Source organism: Struthio camelus, chromosome 39, assembly GCF_040807025.1.
Source record: "Struthio camelus isolate bStrCam1 chromosome 39, bStrCam1.hap1, whole genome shotgun sequence".
Classification (NCBI taxonomy): domain Eukaryota; kingdom Metazoa; phylum Chordata; class Aves; order Struthioniformes; family Struthionidae; genus Struthio; species Struthio camelus.
The window spans coordinates 297,582-315,619 of record NC_090980.1 but is presented as its reverse complement, the minus strand read 5'-3'; the positions used below and the strand labels follow the sequence as shown (position 1 = coordinate 315,619).

General features: G+C 66.1%; 1 protein-coding gene across 2 annotated transcripts; it reads left to right on the top strand.

The window, feature by feature from the left end:
* The first annotated feature begins 2,425 nt into the window (after positions 1-2,425).
* ATP1A3 (ATPase Na+/K+ transporting subunit alpha 3) lies at positions 2,426-17,815 on the top strand. Of its 2 annotated transcripts, none has more exons than XM_068924272.1 (23): positions 2,426-2,532; positions 5,520-5,603; positions 5,801-5,860; positions 6,139-6,342; positions 6,854-6,967; positions 7,139-7,273; positions 7,628-7,745; positions 8,133-8,401; positions 9,203-9,401; positions 10,040-10,149; positions 10,338-10,472; positions 11,463-11,655; positions 12,201-12,376; positions 12,457-12,593; positions 13,030-13,180; positions 13,430-13,598; positions 13,700-13,854; positions 14,390-14,513; positions 15,026-15,171; positions 15,810-15,940; positions 16,122-16,223; positions 16,971-17,062; positions 17,258-17,815. In XM_068924272.1, the coding sequence occupies exons 1-23, from the start codon at positions 2,527-2,529 to the stop codon at positions 17,284-17,286; spliced, it is 3,039 nt and encodes a 1,012-aa protein (XP_068780373.1). In that variant the 5' UTR covers positions 2,426-2,526; the 3' UTR covers positions 17,287-17,815. The 2 variants fall into 2 exon arrangements, with proteins under 2 accessions (XP_068780373.1, XP_068780374.1); XM_068924273.1 differs by having other exon boundaries at positions 2,434-2,532; positions 5,481-5,603.
* Positions 17,816-18,038: the final 223 nt, after the last annotated feature.

The following is an 18,038-nucleotide window of genomic DNA, read 5'->3' as shown; positions in this document are numbered from 1 at the left end:
CCCCAAACACGCCGGAAAATCCCGAGCGGCGCCAGCTGGGGGGGGGCAGGGGGCCCAGGCGTCCGAGAGACCCTGCCCCATCCCCTCCTCCTCCCCAAGACCCAGCAGTCCGGGCGCCCCTCAAGGTCACCTCCCCTCACCCCGCTTTGATTTGGGCTGAGCTGGTCCAGCACGAGCCGCCAGTCAATGGTTGCCACGGCAACCAGACGTGACGTCACGGGGGACACCAGTGGGAATGGGATGCTCTGGAGGGGGAACCCCCCCACCCCGGGACCCTGGGGACCCCCCCCTTCCCTGGCCCGGGGAGGGGGGGGCAGCACCGCTTGGGGGACACCTTGGGGGAGGGTCCTGTCCCCCCATGGAGGGGGGGTCCCTTTTCCCTGGGGTTTTCCCCCAACCCCACGGGGGGGGGTCCCCTGTCCCGGGGGCTTTGGGGGTGCCCCTGCCTCGGAGGGGGAGGGTTTCCCCATGCCGAGGGGGTCCCCATTCCTTCCCCACCCCCCCGCCGCAGCACAAGGTCGCCTCAAGGAGCAGAGGCTGTGGGGACAGGGAGGCAAATGGGGGGCTCCGGGGGGGCCGGGGCGGCCTGGGGGGGGCTCGGGGGGAGTGGGGAGGCCCTGGCGGCGCTGCTCCCCCCGCTCCCCTTGCTCCCGGCTCCCCGTTGCCATGGCCCCTCCCGTTGCCATGGCGCCCCCCCCGTTGCCCGGCAGCCGTGTTGCCATGGCGACGGGAGCGGGATACTGCGGCTGACCGGGATGCTACGGGGGGTGGGGGGCGGCGGCGAGGGGACCCCAGCGGGGGTAGCGGTCGTTAGGGAGCGCGTTAATTACCCCCGGCCCCGGGGCCTGGCTGTGAGGGGGTGTTGTGAGCACGTCGGGTGTGATGGGGTGCTGGGGTGTCACGTGCGCGTCAGGGTGTGCGAGTGTGTCAGATGCTGGGGTGTTGCGTGTGCGTTGGGGTGTTTGTGATGGGAGTGTTGGGGTGTGCGAGTGTGATGGGGTGTGCACTGGGGTGTCTTTGGAGGTGCGCGGAGTGTGTGTGAGTGCGTCGGGTTGTGTGCTGGGGTGCTGTATGTGTGTTTAGGGTGTGATGGGGATGTGTGAGCCTGTCAGGGTGTTTATCGGCCAGTGTTGGGGTGTCACACCTCTTGTGTGTACGAGTTTTGGGGCACGTATTGGAGTTTCTCGGGGGGCATCTGTGTGTGTCAGGGCTGCGCTGGGATGTCCGCATGCGTGTCCGTGTGCCTGTCCGTGTGCCTGTCCGTGTGCCTGTCAGGGTGTCTGTGTGCATGTGCCGGTGTGTTGTGGGGTGTTGCTGTGGCCCTGCAGGGCCCAGGCTGTTCTCGGGTGCAGTTGGACCAGCAGGCACCCAGGGAGGGGGGAAAATTCGGGGTGCAGGAAGGGGGCTTTGTGGCTCTGGGAGGGGTGCATTAGGGGGCTGCACTTGGGGGGGCTGCTGGGCCCTGAGGGCAGCCTGGGGGTGAAGGTGGGGGCCAGGCCTGGTTTGAGGGTGTCCTGCAGTGGGGGGGGGCTGTGGGCCTGGTTTGGGGGTACATTGTGGGGGGGGCAGTGCATTGGGGGTGCCCTGGCAGATAGTTTGGGGGTGAGGGTTGCCCTGGAGGGGAGCATTGCAGGGGGGGTGCATTGGGGGTGCAACACAGAGTGGGAATTAGGGGTGCACTGCAGGGAGTGTGTTGGGGTGCAGTGGGGGACACGCGTTGCTGGGGAGCACATTTTGGGAGGTGCATTGGGGTGCAATGCAGGGGGGGTGCAATGCAGGGGGGTGCATTGCAGGGGGTGCATTGTGGGGGTTGATTACGAGGGGTGCACTGGGGGTGCTTTGCGGGGGGGAGCCTCATAGGGGGGACGCTGGGGGTGCATTGGAAGTGCACTGCAGGGGGGGTGCATTGTGGGGGGTGCGTTGGGGTGCACTGCGGGGGGATGCATTGCAGAGGGGTGCATTGGGGTGCGCTGGGGATGCTTTGTGAGGGGAGCATCGCGGGAGGGCTTTGGGGATGCACTGGAAGTGCACTGCGGGGGGGGCGCATTGCAGAGGGGGTGCACTGGGGGTGCATTGCGGGGGGAGGCACTGCGGGAGGAGGCACTGGGGGTGCACTTCGGGGGGTGCATTGTGGGGGGGTGCATTGGGGGTGCACTGCGGGGGGGGGCCATTGCAGGGGGGAGACATTGGGGGGGTGCATTGCGGGGGGCGCATTGCAGAGGGGGACTTATCGGGGTGCCCTGCGGAGGGGCGGTGCATCTGGGGGCGCCGCTCCCCGGGGCTGCGGGCTCCCCCCCCCCCCGGAGGTGAATCCGCAGTAAAAGGGGCGGGGCCTGCGCGGGGCGGGGGGGCTCCTCGCTCGCTGATTGGTCCCCGCGCGCCCCCCCCCCAGCCCAGACCGCGGCCGCCGCGCGCCCCGGCCCCAGTCCCGGGCTCGCCGCAGCCGGGGCAGCGCCGCCCGCCCGCTCCCTCCCTCGGCCCGGCCGCTCCGCTCCGCTGCAGCGCCCGGCTGCACCCGCCGCAGCCATGGGGGTACGTACGGCCCGGTCCGGCCCCGCTCCCGGTTCCTGGCTCCGGGCCGGGCGGGCGAGCTGCGGCCGGGGTGTGCAAGGGGCGTGCAAAGCTCGCCAGGGGCGAGCGGGGTGCGCAAGGGGCGAGCGGGGTGGGGGGGGTGCCAGGCGCAATGAAGGTGCGTGAGGAGCGTGCAAGGGGCGAGCAGGGGGTGCAAGGTGCGATGGGGGTGTGCAAGGAGCGTGCAAGGGGCAAGTAGGGTGGGTGCCAGGTGCAATGAGGGTGCCTGAGGAGCGTGCAAGGGGCGAGCAGGGGATGCAAGGTGCGATGGAGGCGCGTGAGGAGCGTGCAAGGGGCAAGTAGGGTGGGTGCCAGGTGCAATGAGGGTGCGTGAGGAGCGCGCAAGGGGCGAGCAGGGGGTGCAAGGTGCAGGCGGCGTGTGCGGGGTGTGCAAGGGTGGTGCGAGGCGCCAGCCGGGTGCGGGAGGGGTGCGCAAGGTGCGGGCGGGGCGGCCCGAGTGTGCAAGGCGCGTCGGGTGCAGCCTGGGTGTGCAAAGCCCGCGGGGTGTGTGCGTGCGTGTGCAAGGCGCGTGTGCGCGGCGGGATGTGGCCGTGCGCGGAGCGGCCGCGATGCGCAGCGGGGAGGGTGGGGGGCGGTTGCGCCCTTGCGGGAGCCGCGCAGGGGACACGCGCGACGCGGCTCTGCAGAGCTTGGGGGGCCACGCGTGTGCGCGCCCCGGCGGCCGCGCGTGGCCCCGCGCCCGGCGCTGGCCCCGTCCCCCTTAGCGTTCCCGTCCCTGGGGCCACCCGTGTCCCCGCGTCCTTGTCCCCGCACCGCGTGTCCCCGCGCGCGTGTCCGCGGCGGGTCCCCGGGCGCGCGCGCACCTCCGCAGTGTGCGTGCGTGCGCGCGCGCGCCCCCGATAACCTTCCTCTCTCCTCTGCCCCCTCCCCGCGCTGGGCTGGCACGGGAGGGGGGGATGCAGCCAGGGGCCCTTAGGGGGAGCCCTCTCCCACCGCTGATTAATAGCGCTAATTAATAAATGGGGAACACGTCTGATCCCTGCACTATTTGGAGGGAAGCGGTGCCTGATGGGGGGGAGGGGGAGTCCATCAAGGAGATGGTGACCCCTCTCCCCCATGGAGCGAGGGTTCCCCCTGGAGATGGGGGTCCCCTTCCCAGGGGAATCCCTCTCCCCTGAAAATTGGGAACCCCCTCCATGGAAATGCCCCCCCCATCAGCCCCGTAGTTTTTGCTGGGGGTCTCTATTCTTGCCCCCCACCCCGGCTGGAGTTTGGGGGTTTCTAGGCAGAACACTCACCCCCACCCCGGTGTTCGGGGGGGACCAGCGCACTCCCTGGCTCCTGCGGCTGCTCGGGGTCACCCTGACCCAGCTGTCGGGGGGGGGGGCAGGTGCCGGTCCCCCCCCTCCCCGCGCTGCGGCGAGGGTGACTGCAGTGCTGGCCGGGCGCCAGCCCCTCGCAGCACCCTGGGGTGTCAGGATCTGCCTCCCCCCTGCAGATCTGCCCCTCCAGCCCCCTCCGAATAATTGCCCTATCCCTGGAGTGTGCCCCCCCCCCCCCGGCCTGCATGGGGCAACAAGGGCAGCAATTACCCCCTCTCTACCCCCAATCCAGGATGTGGTTGCTGTGCAAAAGGAGGGGGGGGGGTCATGCATCTGTGTCAGGACACCTGGGTCCCCTGGGGTGTGTGTGTGTCCCTTGTGTGCGTGCGTGTGCCAGGACGCCTGGGTCCTTGTGTGTCTGTGTCTGTGTCCGGATACCTGGGCCCCCTTTGTGCATGCCTGGGTGCCCCCTTCGCCCCGATGTGGGGGACCCCTGGACCCCAGGTGAGTATGCGGGTGTGGGGGGGGGTCTCCTTTCCTGTGGGGCACCCCCACCAGGCCGTGGGGTGCCCCTCCTTCTCCCCTTCCCCCCATCACATCCCATTCCCCCCCCCCCCCCGTCACGGCCAAGGCCGGATTACTAGGGGAGCAGATGGCGAGGGGGGGTCATCATGTCCCCGAGCACAGCTGGGGGGGGCACTTCTGCCCCATGTGTCCTTGTGCCAGGCAGGGGGGCTGTGGCAGGGTATGGGGCACTGCAGGGGGAGGCTGCTGCACCCTAAGGATTTGGGGGGGGTCTCTGGAGGGGTGTGGGGTCCTGGGGGGCTGGAGGGTGCTGGGCTGCAGCGTTTTGGGGATTAGAGGGGTCTCTGAGGGGGCTAGGAGGTCCCTGGGAGCTGGAGGGGTGCCTTGATACAGAGGGTTGGGGGCGGTCCTGGGGATTGGAGGTGCCCTGTTGCAGGGGGTTGGGGGGGACTGTGGGCATCTCTGGCTGGGGCAGGGGGTTCCCTGGGGGCTGGATGAGGCTGAGCTGCAGAGTCTGGGGTCCTGGGGGTGTCTCTGGGGGCTGAGGGTGCTGTTCTGCAGGGATGTGGGGGGCTTAGGGGCCCTGGGGTGCTTTTCTGCAGGGATTGGGGGTGCTTGGGGGTCTCTGGGGTACTCTTCTGTGGGGATGTGGGGTGCTTGGGGGTCTCAGGTGCTTTTCTGCAAGGATGTGGGGTGCTTAGGGGGGTCTTTAGGGCTCTGGGGTGCTTTTCCGCAGTGATGCGGGGTTTTTGATGGGATGCTGTGCTATAAAGCGACTTGGGGGGTTCCCTAGTGGTCTCTGGGGCTATGGGTGCTGTATTGCAGGTATATGGGCTCTCTGGAGCTGCACGGTGCCATTTTTTAGGGATTTGGGATTTTGGGGGGGGGGTGTTTGAGGCTCTTGGGCACTGGGAGCAGGGTTGAGGTGGGGATCTTTGGTGGTGGGGTGCATGGGGCAGGGATTTGGGGCCCCTGGGTGCTGTGCAGTGCACCACAGCGTTTTGGGGTGCTGTGCCACAGGACTGTGGGGTTTTGGGGTTTGTGCTGTGGGGTGGTGGGTGCCTGCCCGGGGCCCCCCAGCGTAAACCCCCCCCCCCCCAGTACGGCCGCTCCGACAGCTACCGCGTGGCCACCACGCAGGACAAGGGGGGCGAGAAGGAGTCGCCCAAGAAGGGCAAGAGCAAGACCCGGGACCTCGATGACCTCAAGAAGGAGGTGGCTATGGTGAGTGGGGGGCCGGGGGTGGCATGTGGGGGCTACAGGAACTTGGGGGACTGGGGGCAGTGTGGGTTGCAATGTAGGGGCAGTTTGGGGTGCAATGCAAGGGGGCAGTCTATGGGGCTGGGGGCACTGTGGGGTGCAGTCGGGGGGGGTTCCGAGCAGGCTGGGGGGGGTTCGGGGTCTCAGCCATCTCCCCACAGACAGAGCACAAGATGTCCATCGAGGAGGTCTGTCGGAAATACAACACGGACTGCGTGCAGGTGAGGGTGCCCTGGTGCCCCCGGGATCGGGGTCTCTCCCCTTTAGGGGGTCCCTTTTGGGATCTCCCCTGGGATTCTCATTTGGGAGCTCCCCCCAGGACACCTTTCGAGGTCTTTCTCCCCTGTGGGTCTCCTCTTTTTTTTTTTTTATGGGATCCCTTTTGGGGTCCATCTCCCCATTGGAGGTCCCTTTAGAGGATCCCTGTTGGGGTCTGTCTCCCCTTTTGGGGTCACTTTGGGGTCCCCTGAGGCCCTGCTCTGACACCCGCCTGCTGCAGGGCCTGACCCACAGCAAGGCGCAGGAGATCCTGGCGCGGGACGGCCCCAACGCCCTCACCCCACCGCCCACCACCCCCGAGTGGGTCAAGTTCTGCCGCCAGCTCTTCGGGGGCTTCTCCATCCTGCTCTGGATCGGAGCCATCCTCTGCTTCCTGGCCTTCGGCATCCAGGCCGGCACTGAGGACGAGCCCTCCAACGACAACGTGGGCAGGGGCATGGGGAGATGGGGGGCAGCTGGGGGTGCACTGGGGGGCAGCTGGGCCTGGGGGCTGAGGTGCAATGGGAGACAATCATGCCTGGAGAACTGGGGTGCAAGGGGGTGCAACAGAGGGCAGTTCTGCATGGAGAGCTGGGGTGCAATGGGGGGTAACTTTGCCTGGGAATGGGGGTGCAATGGAGGTAATTGTGCATGGAGAGCTGCGGCTGTGCTGAGGGGCAATCGTGCCTGGAGAACTGGGGTGCAATGGGGGGGCAATCATGCCCAGGAACTGGGGTGCAATGGGGGGCAGCTGTGTATGGGAAATGGGGTGCGATGGGGGCACAATCATGCCTGAAAGCAGGGGTGCAATGGGGGCAGCTGTGCATGGGGGACAACGCAGGGCAGTGGGGTGCAATGGGGGACATGAGGGGGGGTAGCTGTGCTGCAGGATAGGTTCAGGGGTGTTTAGGGGGCTGGGCTGTGCTGACCCCCTTCTCTGTCATCCCCCCCCACAGCTGTACCTGGGCATCGTCCTCGCGGCCGTTGTCATCATCACCGGATGCTTCTCCTACTACCAAGAGGCCAAGAGCTCAAAGATCATGGAGTCCTTCAAGAACATGGTGCCCCAGGTGTGCCTGGGGTGGGGGGCAAATGCTGGGGGGGGGGGGGCAAATAACAGGGAGGGTGCAGGAGGGGAGGGGGACTGAGTTGGGGAAGGGGATGCTGGAGGGTTTTGTCATTCCCCCCCCCCAAATGTGTGACGTCCCCCTCTAATGGGTCGTGTGTCCCCTCCACCCCAGCAAGCCCTGGTGATCCGGGAAGGGGAGAAGATGCAGCTCAACGCGGAGGAAGTCGTCGTCGGGGACTTGGTGGAGGTCAAGGGAGGGGACCGAGTCCCAGCTGACCTGCGCATCATTTCGGCCCACGGCTGCAAGGTGGACACTTCCCCTCCGAGCCCCCCAAACTCACAGACCCTTCCTACCCCCCTGAGCCTGCCCAAGCCCCCCACTTCTGCACAATCCCCCCAGGGCCCCACGCGACCTCCCAACCCCCCATCTTCTGCATGTAGCCCCCCTCGAGACCCCCCTCCACTACATATGGGTCTACAGAGCCCCCCAGCAGCCCCCCAACCTTGCGGAGATCCCCCCCCCACACTCTGCATGAGTCCCCTGGACCCCTAACTTTGCAGAAAGCCCCCCCAGCTTTGCAGCCCCCACTGTCTGTGACATGCACGTAGCCCATCACTGGGGCACCTGGCCCTCCTGGCTAACGCAGCCCCCCCCACCCAGGTCGATAACTCATCTCTGACCGGCGAGTCGGAGCCCCAGACCCGCTCACCCGACTGCACCCACGACAACCCGCTGGAGACCCGCAACATCACCTTCTTCTCCACCAACTGCGTCGAGGGTGAGCCAGCCGCTCGGGGCATTTGCAGGGGTCCCTGGGCAGGGCTGGGGGAACTCTGGGGTGGGCCTGAGCCCCTTTGGGGGACCTTGGGTAGGTCTAGGGTTGTTTTGGGGGTTCCTGGGACTGGCGCTTGGTGTCCTTTGGGGTTCCTGAGCAGGTTTTGTGGTCCCCAGAGTAGGTTTTAGGGCTGCTTTGGGCTCACTGGGGCTGTTCTGGGGTGCAGAGGTCCCAGGGCTGACTGTGGGGCTGCTTTGAGGTCCTAGGGCTGCTTTGGGGTCCCAGAGACAGCTGGGAGGGCTGCTTTGGGGTCCCAGGACTGGCTGTGGGGCTGCTTTGGGGTCCCGGGGCTGCTTCGGGACCCTGGATGAGCCCCTTCTGGGCCCCCAGGCACTGCACGGGGGGTGGTGATCGCCACGGGGGACCGGACAGTGATGGGGCGCATCGCCACGCTGGCCTCGGGGCTGGAGGTGGGCAAGACGCCCATCGCGGTGGAGATCGAGCACTTCATCCAGCTCATCACTGGCGTCGCCGTCTTCCTGGGCATCTCCTTCTTCATCCTCTCCCTCATCCTCGGCTACACCTGGCTTGAGGCCGTCATCTTCCTCATCGGCATCATCGTGGCCAACGTGCCTGAGGGACTGCTGGCCACCGTCACTGTGCGTGGCGGGACGCTGGGGGTGCAATATGGGGTGCAGGGGGGATGCGAGGGTCCAAGGGAGGATGCAGGCACTGCGGGGGCAATATCAGGTGTGGGGGGGATGCAGGGAGCCCAAAGGGGAACACAGGGGGGCTGGGGGTCTAGGGCTGGGGGTGCCGGGAGCCTGGGGGTGGAAAGGGGTGCTGGGGGCCCAGGGCCGGGGTGCAACGGAGGGCTGTGGGTGCAGTGGAGGGCAGGAGGATTAGGTTAGGGTGCAGTGGGGGGGCTGGCAGTACAAAGAGGTGCTGTGGGCCCAGTAAGGGGGCAATGGGGGGGCTGTGGGTGCAAAGGGGGGCTGTGGACCCAGGTTGGGGTGCAATGGGGGGGGCTGTGGGTGCAAGGGGGGGCTGTGGGTGCAAAGGGGGGCTAGGGAATCAGGTTTGGGTGCAATGGGGGGGCTGTGGGTGTAAATGGGGGCTAGGGAATCAGGTTGGGGTGCAATGCGGGGGCTGTGGGTGCAAAGGGGAGCTGTGGGTCCAGGGCTGTGGGTGTAAATGGGGGCTAGAGAATCAGGTTGGGGTGCAATGGGGGGGCTGTGGATGGAAAGGGGGGCTGTGGACCCAGGTTAGGGTGCAAAGGGGGGCTGTGGGTGGAAAGGGGGACTGTGCACCTAGGTTAAGGTGCAAAGGTTAAGGTGCAATGGGGGGGCTGTGGGTGCAATGGGGAGCTTGGAGTCCAGGGGCACCCTGGGGGTGCCCTGCCATGCCGAGGGGGGTGGAGTTGTCCTCCCTCCCCATTCTGACCCACGGCCGCCCCCCAGGTGTGCCTGACGCTGACGGCCAAGCGCATGGCGCGCAAGAACTGCCTGGTGAAGAACCTGGAGGCGGTGGAGACCCTGGGCTCCACCTCCACCATCTGCTCCGACAAGACGGGCACCCTCACCCAGAACCGCATGACCGTGGCCCACATGTGGTTCGACAACCAGATCCACGAGGCCGACACCACCGAGGACCAGTCCGGTGAGCCGGGGGATGCTGGGGAGCAGTGGGGGGCTGCGGGCCTGGGGGCTTTTGGGGTTGGGGCAGGAGAGAAAAAAGGGGGTTATTGGTTTGGGGGTATTTGGGCTGGGGGTGTTGGGGGAGATTTGGGGCTGGGTGGCTGGGAGGAACTGGGGGAAGCTGGGGTGGGAGTAATGGGGGGACTGGGGGGAACTGGGGGATGCTGGGCTGGAGGTTAGTGGGGAGAGTTGGGGGGAACTGGGGGATGCTGTGGGTGGGGTAATGGGGGGACTGGAGGATGCTGGACTGGGGGGTCATGGTGGGACTGGGAGAGAGCGGGAGGGAACTAGGGGATGCTGGGCTGGGGGTAATGGGGGGACTGGGGCTAGGGAAAAGGGGAGAGATGGCCGGGGAGAACTCGGGGGGGGGGTTCAGGCTGGGGTGGGTTTGGGGGTGCTGAGCTGGTGGGGGGGCCTTGAGGGGGTGAAATTGGGGACACAGGATTGGTGGAAACGGGGGGTTTTGGGGAGCTGAGCTGAGAGCCCTGGGGAGGGGGTTTGGGTGGGGGGGGAAAGGGGGCACCTGAGCCAGGTGCCCCAGGGAAGGGGTCCCCTGACTTCAGCGCCCCACTGATTACCTTCTCCCCCCCCCGATGCCAGGAACCGCCTTTGACAAGAGCTCGGCCACCTGGGTGGCCCTGTCCCACATCGCTGGGCTCTGCAACCGGGCTGTCTTCAAGGGGGGGCAGGAGAACGTGCCCATCCTCAAGGTGAGGGGCTGGGGGGGCTTCGGGGAGGGGTCTGTGGAGTCCCTGGGCTGTGGGAAGGGTTTTAGGGGGCTCTGGATGGGCTGTGGGGAGGGTTTGGGGGGCTCTGGAGGGTCTCTGGGGTGTGGGGAGGGTTCGGGGGACTGTGGGGTCGGCCCGCTCCTCACCCTGTCCCCATCCCTGTCCCCCAGCGCGACGTGGCCGGGGACGCCTCGGAATCAGCCCTGCTCAAGTGCATCGAGCTCTCCTCCGGCTCCGTCAAGGTCATGAGGGAGAGGAACAAGAAAGTGGCCGAGATCCCCTTCAACTCCACCAACAAGTACCAGGTACGGGGTTGGGGAGCCCCAAAACCTTGTGGGAGACCCCAGACCTGCCAGGTCCCCCCCCCAAACCTGCAGTTCCCCCAAAACTGCAGTTTCTCCCTACCCTTTATGGCCTCAGACCCTCTGGGTTCCCCTAAACATCTCCAAACCCATAGGGCAGCCCCAAAACCTGTAGGGTCACCCCCCCCCCAAACTCTCTTGACCCTCTGGCTCTCCTCCTGGCTCCCAAAGTCCTTGGGAGCTCCCCCAGGCCAGTTGAGTCCCCCAAACCTCTCAAAACCCATAGACTCCCCCCAAAAATCCTTATGACCTCCTGCAAGACCCTCTGGGTTCCTGCAAACCTGTGGGGTCCCCCAAAACCTCATGGCTTCCCCAGGTCACCCTAGACCTTCTGGGTCCCCCCATACCTGTAAGTTATCCTAAGATCCCATGACCCCCCCCAGGTCCTCCCAGAGGGCACCCCAAGAACTCATGGCTCCCCAAGACCTGGGTTCTGCATGGTTCCCCCTCCCCAAGCCCTCATGTCCCCCCAGCCCCCTAGACCCTCTGGGTCCTGCCAAGTTCTCACAGTCCCCCAAGCCTGTCTAGATCCCCCCCAAACCTACAAGCTTCCCCCAACATCCTCATGACCTCCCCCCAGGCCCTCCTAGACCCTCTGAGTCCCCCACACCTGTAGTCTCTCCCAAAACCTCATGGCTCCCCCAAGATCTTGGATCCTCTGGGTCCTTGAAACCTGCAGGATCCCCCCAAGTCCCTCTAGGTCTCCCAGTGCCCCATGGTCATCACCAACCTTGGCGCCCCCTCGGTGGCCGCTGGGCCCCCTGCGTCAGGGGGCCGGGTCCTGCCGCGGTCCCAGCCCGTCATGCTAATCCCCTGCACTGTGCTGGCAGGACGGGATTCCCGGGGGGCACCGGCCCGGAAAATCCCCCCGGCACTGGTTGGGGGGGTACATCTGGGCCCTGACAACCCCCCCCCCCCTTGCTTTCCCTGCAGCTCTCCATCCACGAGACCGAGGACCCCAACGACAACCGGTACCTGCTGGTGATGAAGGGGGCCCCGGAGCGCATCCTGGACCGCTGCTCCACCATCCTGCTGCAGGGCAAGGAGCAGCCCCTGGACGAGGAGATGAAGGAGGCTTTCCAGAACGCCTACCTGGAGCTGGGCGGCCTGGGCGAGCGTGTCCTGGGTACGGGGGGCCAGGGGGTCCTGGGGGGGCCCCTGGGCAAGCTCGTCCTGGGGGGTCCCAAGGGGTCCCTGGGTGTGTTCCGAGTATGGGGCCCTGAAGGGTCCCAAGGGGTCCTGGGGGGTCCCTGGGTGAGTGCATCCTGTATATAGGGCCCTTAAGGGGTCCCTGGGGTGAGCCCATCCTGGGTATGGGGTGAGGTCCAGGGGGGTCCCAAGGGGTCCCAGGGTCATGGGCATGGGGCCATGAGGTCCCCAGGGACCCTGGACAAACACATCCTGGGTATGGGATAGGGGTCAGGGGGGATCAGTTCCAGGGGGTCCTGGGTGCCCACGTCCTGGGTGTGGGGCTGGGGGGTCCTGGGGCCCCCAGGGTGAGTGTCCTGGGTGTGGGGCTGCGGAGGGGTCTGGAGGTCCCTGGGGCAGTAGGGCTGGTCAGAGGGGGACCCTGGGGGTTCAGACTGGGCTGAGGGTGCCAGAAGGGATGCTGGGGGGGTGCAGGTGGGTTGGGGTGCAGGGAAGGGGGGTCTCATCCTGCCCCCCCCCCAGGTTTCTGCCACTTCTACCTGCCCGAGGAGCAGTACCCTAAGGGCTTCGCCTTCGACTGTGACGACGTGAACTTTGCCACCGACAACCTCTGCTTCGTGGGGCTCATGTCCATGATTGACCCCCCTAGGGCTGCTGTGCCCGATGCCGTGGGCAAGTGCCGCAGCGCTGGCATTAAGGTGAGACCCTCCCCAGCATCCTAGAGCGCCCCCCCCCCCGGGACCTTCTGGCCAGGGCTTCATCAATCTCTATCCCCCAGGTGATCATGGTGACCGGGGACCACCCCATCACAGCCAAGGCCATCGCCAAGGGTGTGGGCATCATTTCGGAGGGCAACGAGACAGTGGAGGACATTGCTGCCCGCCTCAACATCCCCGTCAGCCAGGTCAACCCCAGGTAGGGCTGGGGGTGGGGAAGGGGGGGGCTAGGGTGCATGGTACAGGGGAAATGGAGAGGTGTTGGGGTGCAGAGGTGCTGGGATACAGTGCAGAAGATGCTGGAGAGGTGTTGGGGTGCAGGGTGTTGAGCTATGGGGTGCTGGAGCCATGCAGAGCTGCTGGGGTGCAGCATGGGATGCTGGAGCTGCATTGGGGTGCTGGGGATGAAGGATGGGGTGCAGGGTGTTGAGCTATGGGGTGTCAGAGCAATGCTGGGGTGCAGCTCAGGGCTGTCAGGGTGCAGGGGACATTGGAGAGGTGTCAGGGCAGGGCCCACGCAGGGCTGTGGGGGCGCAGGGGACCCTGGGGTGGTTTCAGGGTGCAGGGAAAAGGGGAAGTGTTGGGGTGCAGAGTGCTGGGCTGGCCTCAGCACCCCACATGCCCTCGCTCCCCAGGGACGCCAAGGCCTGCGTGATCCACGGCACGGACCTCAAGGACATGTCGTCGGAGCAGATCGACGAGATCCTGCAGAACCACACCGAGATCGTCTTCGCCCGCACGTCCCCCCAGCAGAAGCTCATCATCGTCGAGGGCTGCCAGCGCCAGGTCTGTGCCCCATGATGCCCTGGGCTCTGCCCCTAAGGGACCCCAACCTGCTGCTCCAAGGTCCCTCTCCAAGCTCTACCTTCAGGGTCTCCCTACAGCCACCCAAAGTGGCCCGCAGGGTCCCCAAATGCACTCACCCCCCTCCCCCCCAAGCCCTTGTCCCCAGGGTACCATCAGGACAGAGATGGTCCTGGTCGCTGTCCTCATCCTGGTGCCCATCTCTCACCCCTGCTGTCCCCGTGTCCCCAGGGTGCCATCGTGGCAGTGACGGGTGATGGTGTGAACGACTCCCCGGCACTGAAGAAGGCCGACATCGGGGTGGCCATGGGCATCGCTGGCTCTGACGTCTCCAAGCAGGCGGCCGACATGATCCTGCTGGACGACAACTTCGCCTCCATCGTCACTGGTGTGGAGGAAGGTGGGGACGTGTGGGGCCAGACTGGGGACCTGTGGGGTTGGGGGAGTGGGGGGGGGGGGGAACAGGATGGCCCCCTCTAACTCCTGTCCTCCCTCTCCCAGGCCGTCTCATCTTCGACAACCTGAAGAAGTCCATTGCCTACACCCTGACCAGCAACATCCCTGAGATCACCCCCTTCCTCCTCTTCATCATGGCCAACATCCCCCTGCCCCTGGGCACCATCACCATCCTCTGCATCGACCTGGGCACAGACATGGTGAGCAGGGACCCCCAAAACCTGAGAGGGCCCTGGGTACCCTCAGCACCCCTTAATCCCCATTTGTCCCCCTGGACACCATGAAGACTCCTCTGAAAACCCCCTAAAAGTGAGGAAACACCCCCCCCCCCCAGATCTCCCTAGGTACCATGAGGGTCTCCTAGGACCCCTAAATCCCAGGTGGCACCATGCAGGCCCCCCTTAAACCTCCCCAAATGGGACCCCTAAAAGTGAAGATCTCCCTAAGCACTAGAGGGTCTCTGAGACCCCCCTCAGGGTCCCTAAACCTCTGGGATACCCCCCTGCAACAAGTGACCCTGGGACCCACTCTGGGCCACCCAAACACTCCATGACCCCTCCCAAATCCCTGTAACCCCCTCCTTTTCTGGGTTCCCCCCTGCTCTGGGCACCCTGGACTCACCTGAGCCTTGCCCCATCCCATGCTGGGATGCCTAAGCGTGGGGCTGAGCCCCCCTCCCAGCCGTGGGAGTTTTTAGGGTGCCTGGGGCTGGGCTGACCCCCCTGGCACCCCCAGGTCCCTGCCATCTCCTTGGCCTACGAGGCAGCCGAGAGCGACATCATGAAGCGGCAGCCCAGGAACCCGCGGTCCGACAAGCTGGTCAACGAGCGGCTCATCAGCATGGCCTACGGGCAGATCGGTGCGGGGGCCCCGGCTGCCTTGGGCTCGTTCGGGCTGCAGAGCATCCCTGGGGGGCTATGGGGCAGCTGTGGGGTACAGCAGGGCACTATGGGGTGTGATGGAGACCCATGGGTGCTGTGAGCTGTGTGGGATGCAATGGGGACATGTGGGATGCAGGGCAGCCCCGGGGGTGCAGCGGGGCACTATGGGGTGCAATGGGGGTCTGGGGGGGGTGCAATGGGGACATGTGGGGTGCAGTGGGGGGGAAATAGGGTGCAGGGCAGACCCTGGTGTACAGTGGGGCCCCATGGGGTACAGCAGGACCCTGTGAGATGCAAGGCAGCCCCAGAGATGCAGCGGGACACTTGAGGTTGCAATGGGGATGCATGGGTGCTGCAAGCCTTGGGGGGGTACAGTGGGGGCCCTGGGAGGTGCAGAGCAGCCTCAGGGGTGCAGCAGGCCAGGGGGCAGCCTTGGGGGGTGCCCTGCCTGCACCCACAACTCCCCCCCCCCCGCCATGCCCTCCCCCAGGGATGATCCAGGCGCTGGGCGGGTTCTTCTCCTACTTCGTGATCCTGGCGGAGAACGGCTTCCTCCCGTCCTGCCTGGTGGGCATCCGCCTCAACTGGGACGACCGCACCGTCAACGACCTGGAGGACTCCTACGGGCAGCAGTGGGTGAGTGGGGTGGGGGCGCGGGGCCTGCGCCCCGTTCCCGGGGGCCTCCGTGCTCCCCCAGTTCCCTGGCATGGAGCTGGAGCATCCATGCACTCCCAGCCCCTGCTCCCAGGGGCATCCGTGCACCCCTGTTCCCCTGGGGGGTGGGGGTCTGTGCACCCCAATTTCCTGTGCGTGGGGTGTCTGTGCACCCCTGTTCCCTTTGTAGGTTTGGGAGGGGTCTGTGCACCCTCATTCCTTGTGCACATGGGTGGGGGTTGTGTACCCCCCCCCCCAGTCCCATTGCACAACTGGGGGGGGGTGTGCACCCTCATTCGCTGGGCACAGGGTGGGGGTCTGTGCACCCCCAGTCCCAATGCATGACCTGGGGAGGGGTTTGTGAGCCCCCCATTCCTTGTCGGGGGGGGGGTCTGTGCACCCTCAGTCCCATTGCACAGCTGTGTGTGGGGGGGGTGTCCATGCGCCCCCCCCCCCCATCCCCTTGCACAGCGTTGTCTGTGTTTGCCCTCTCCGTGGCTCCCAGCTGGGTGCACGGAGCAGGCAGGAGGAGGAGGGTTTTTTTTGGGGGGGGGGGAAGGAAACAGAGGCTGTCTTCAGGCGGGGGGGGTGTTGTCTCATGCTCTTGCCCCCCACCCCAGACCTACGAGCAGCGCAAGGTGGTGGAGTTCACGTGCCACACGGCCTTCTTCGTGAGCATCGTGGTGGTGCAATGGGCCGACCTGATCATCTGCAAGACCCGCCGCAACTCTGTCTTCCAGCAGGGCATGAAGTGTGTTGGGGGGGGGGGCCGGGGGGGGTGATGGGTCTGCTGGTGCCCCCACAGCACCCACTAGCTGGGGGGAAGCTACGGGCTGCAGTGTGTGCGGAGCTTGGGGGGGAGGGTCCTGCAGCTGGGGGGGGGTACTGGCTCATGGTATTTTTTTTGCCCCCCCCCCCCCCCCCTTTTCCAGGAATAAAATCCTGATTTTCGGGCTCTTCGAGGAGACGGCGCTGGCCGCCTTCCTCTCCTACTGCCCCGGCATGGACGTGGCGCTGCGCATGTACCCCCTCAAGTAAGTGGGTGTGTGGGGGGGGGCTGCAGATGGGGGCTGGACCCCCCCCCCCCGTGGGTCTGGCCCCAGGTTGGTGCTGCTGGGGGGGGAAGGTCTGCATCCTGCAAGGGAGCTGGAAGGGGGGTGATCCTGCCCCTCTTGGGGGGGGGGTCCTACAGGCTTACTGGTTGGGGGGGAATTTAGGGTACTGCATGGGGGGGGGTCTCTGAACTCCTGGGGGGTCCTGGTTTCCTGGGGGCCATTACATGGGGGTCGGTGCTTGGGGGGGGTGTCTCTGAGCTCTTGGGGGTGGGGTCCTGGCCCCTAGGGGGGGGCATTGCACAGGGGTCTCTGCTTGGGGGGGGTCTCTGAGCTCTTTGGGGGGGAGGGAGGTCCTGACCCCTGGCAGGGACATTGCACAGGGGTCTCTGCTTGGGGGGGGGTCTCTGAGCTCTTGGGGGAGGTCCTGGCCCCTGGGGGGGGCATTGCACAGGGGGGTCTCTGAACTCCTGGGGCCCATTACATGGGGATCTGTACTGGGGGGGGGTCTCTGAGCTCTTGGGGGGGGGGTCCTGGCCCCTGGGGGGGGCATTGCACAGGGGTCTGTACTTGGGGGAGGGGGTCCTGGCCCGCGGGGGGATTGCACAGGCTTTGACTTGAGGGTGCTGCTGTTTTGGGGTGCTCCTCTACCCCCCCCACTCACACTAACCCCCCCACTCACACTAACCCCCCCACTCACACTAACCCCCCCGTGTTCCCCCCCCCCAGGCCCAGCTGGTGGTTCTGCGCCTTCCCCTACAGCTTCCTCATCTTCGTCTACGACGAGATCCGCAAGCTCATCCTGCGCCGAAACCCCGGAGGTGGGGGGCTGGGGGGGGCCGGTGGGGGGTGCGGGGAGGGGGGGTCTCCCCACTTCTCACCCCCCCCACACTTCTCACCCCCCCCACACTTCTCATCCCCCCTCCCACTTCTCATCCCCCCTCCCACTTCTCATCCCCCCTCCCACTTCTCATCCCCCCTCCCACTTCTCACCCCCCCTTCTGTCTCTCCTGCAGGTTGGGTGGAGAAGGAGACCTACTATTGAGCCCCCCCCGGACCCCCCCCCCACCCCGGGGCACCGTGCTGGGACCATCCGCTCCGAGATGGACGAACTGCCCCCCCCGCCAGCCCCCCCCCCCAAGCCCCCCCAGCTTTGCCTGCTGGGGGCCTCTCCAGCCCCCCCCATGCAAGCAGCTGCCCCCTCCCTGGAAAAGGGGGGGTTGGGGGGGGTCTTCTCGCCTTACAGGGAGGGGGGGACTTCCAACAGCAGCACAGAGGGCCCAGGCGTCCGGGGCCATCCCCCTCCAGGGGGGCCTGGACCCCCTCTTTTCTCATCCCCCCCAGTTTGTGTGTGCTTGGGGGGGTCCCCTATTATTGCGGGGCCAGTTCCTGCCCCCAGCCTCTGTCCCGCTGGTGGGGGGTGTTTGGGGGGTGGAGGGGGCCCCACTATCCTCCCCCCCCAAATGTCAGGATCGTGTCGTCATGTGCGAAAAACTACAAAAAAGAAAAAAATGGAGAAGAAAAAGGAAAAAACAGAGAAACTTGAATTTACCAAATAAAGGAGAAAAACAAAATGGGGGTCAGCAATGTGTTTGGGGGGGGGTGCAATAGGCCCCTCCCCCGTTGATGGGGGTCTGCCTGGGGCTGTTTCCCATGGCAACAAGGGTGGTGGTTGGGGGGGGATCCAGGCCCCATGGTCCGTGTGTGACGCAAGCTAATTTAATGGGATTGGGGGGGATTGTCGCCATGACAACGAGGCGATGGCTGTTGCCATGGCAGCAAAGCGGATGAAGAGCG

Excerpts from the sequence above, each read along its gene's own strand:
- ATP1A3 (XM_068924273.1), top strand. Across the intron at positions 5,604-5,800 it reads TCAAGAAGGAGGTGGCTATG|ACAGAGCACAAGATGTCCAT; the intron begins GTGAGTGGGGGG and ends ATCTCCCCACAG. Across the intron at positions 7,746-8,132 it reads CTCCACCAACTGCGTCGAGG|GCACTGCACGGGGGGTGGTG; the intron begins GTGAGCCAGCCG and ends CTGGGCCCCCAG.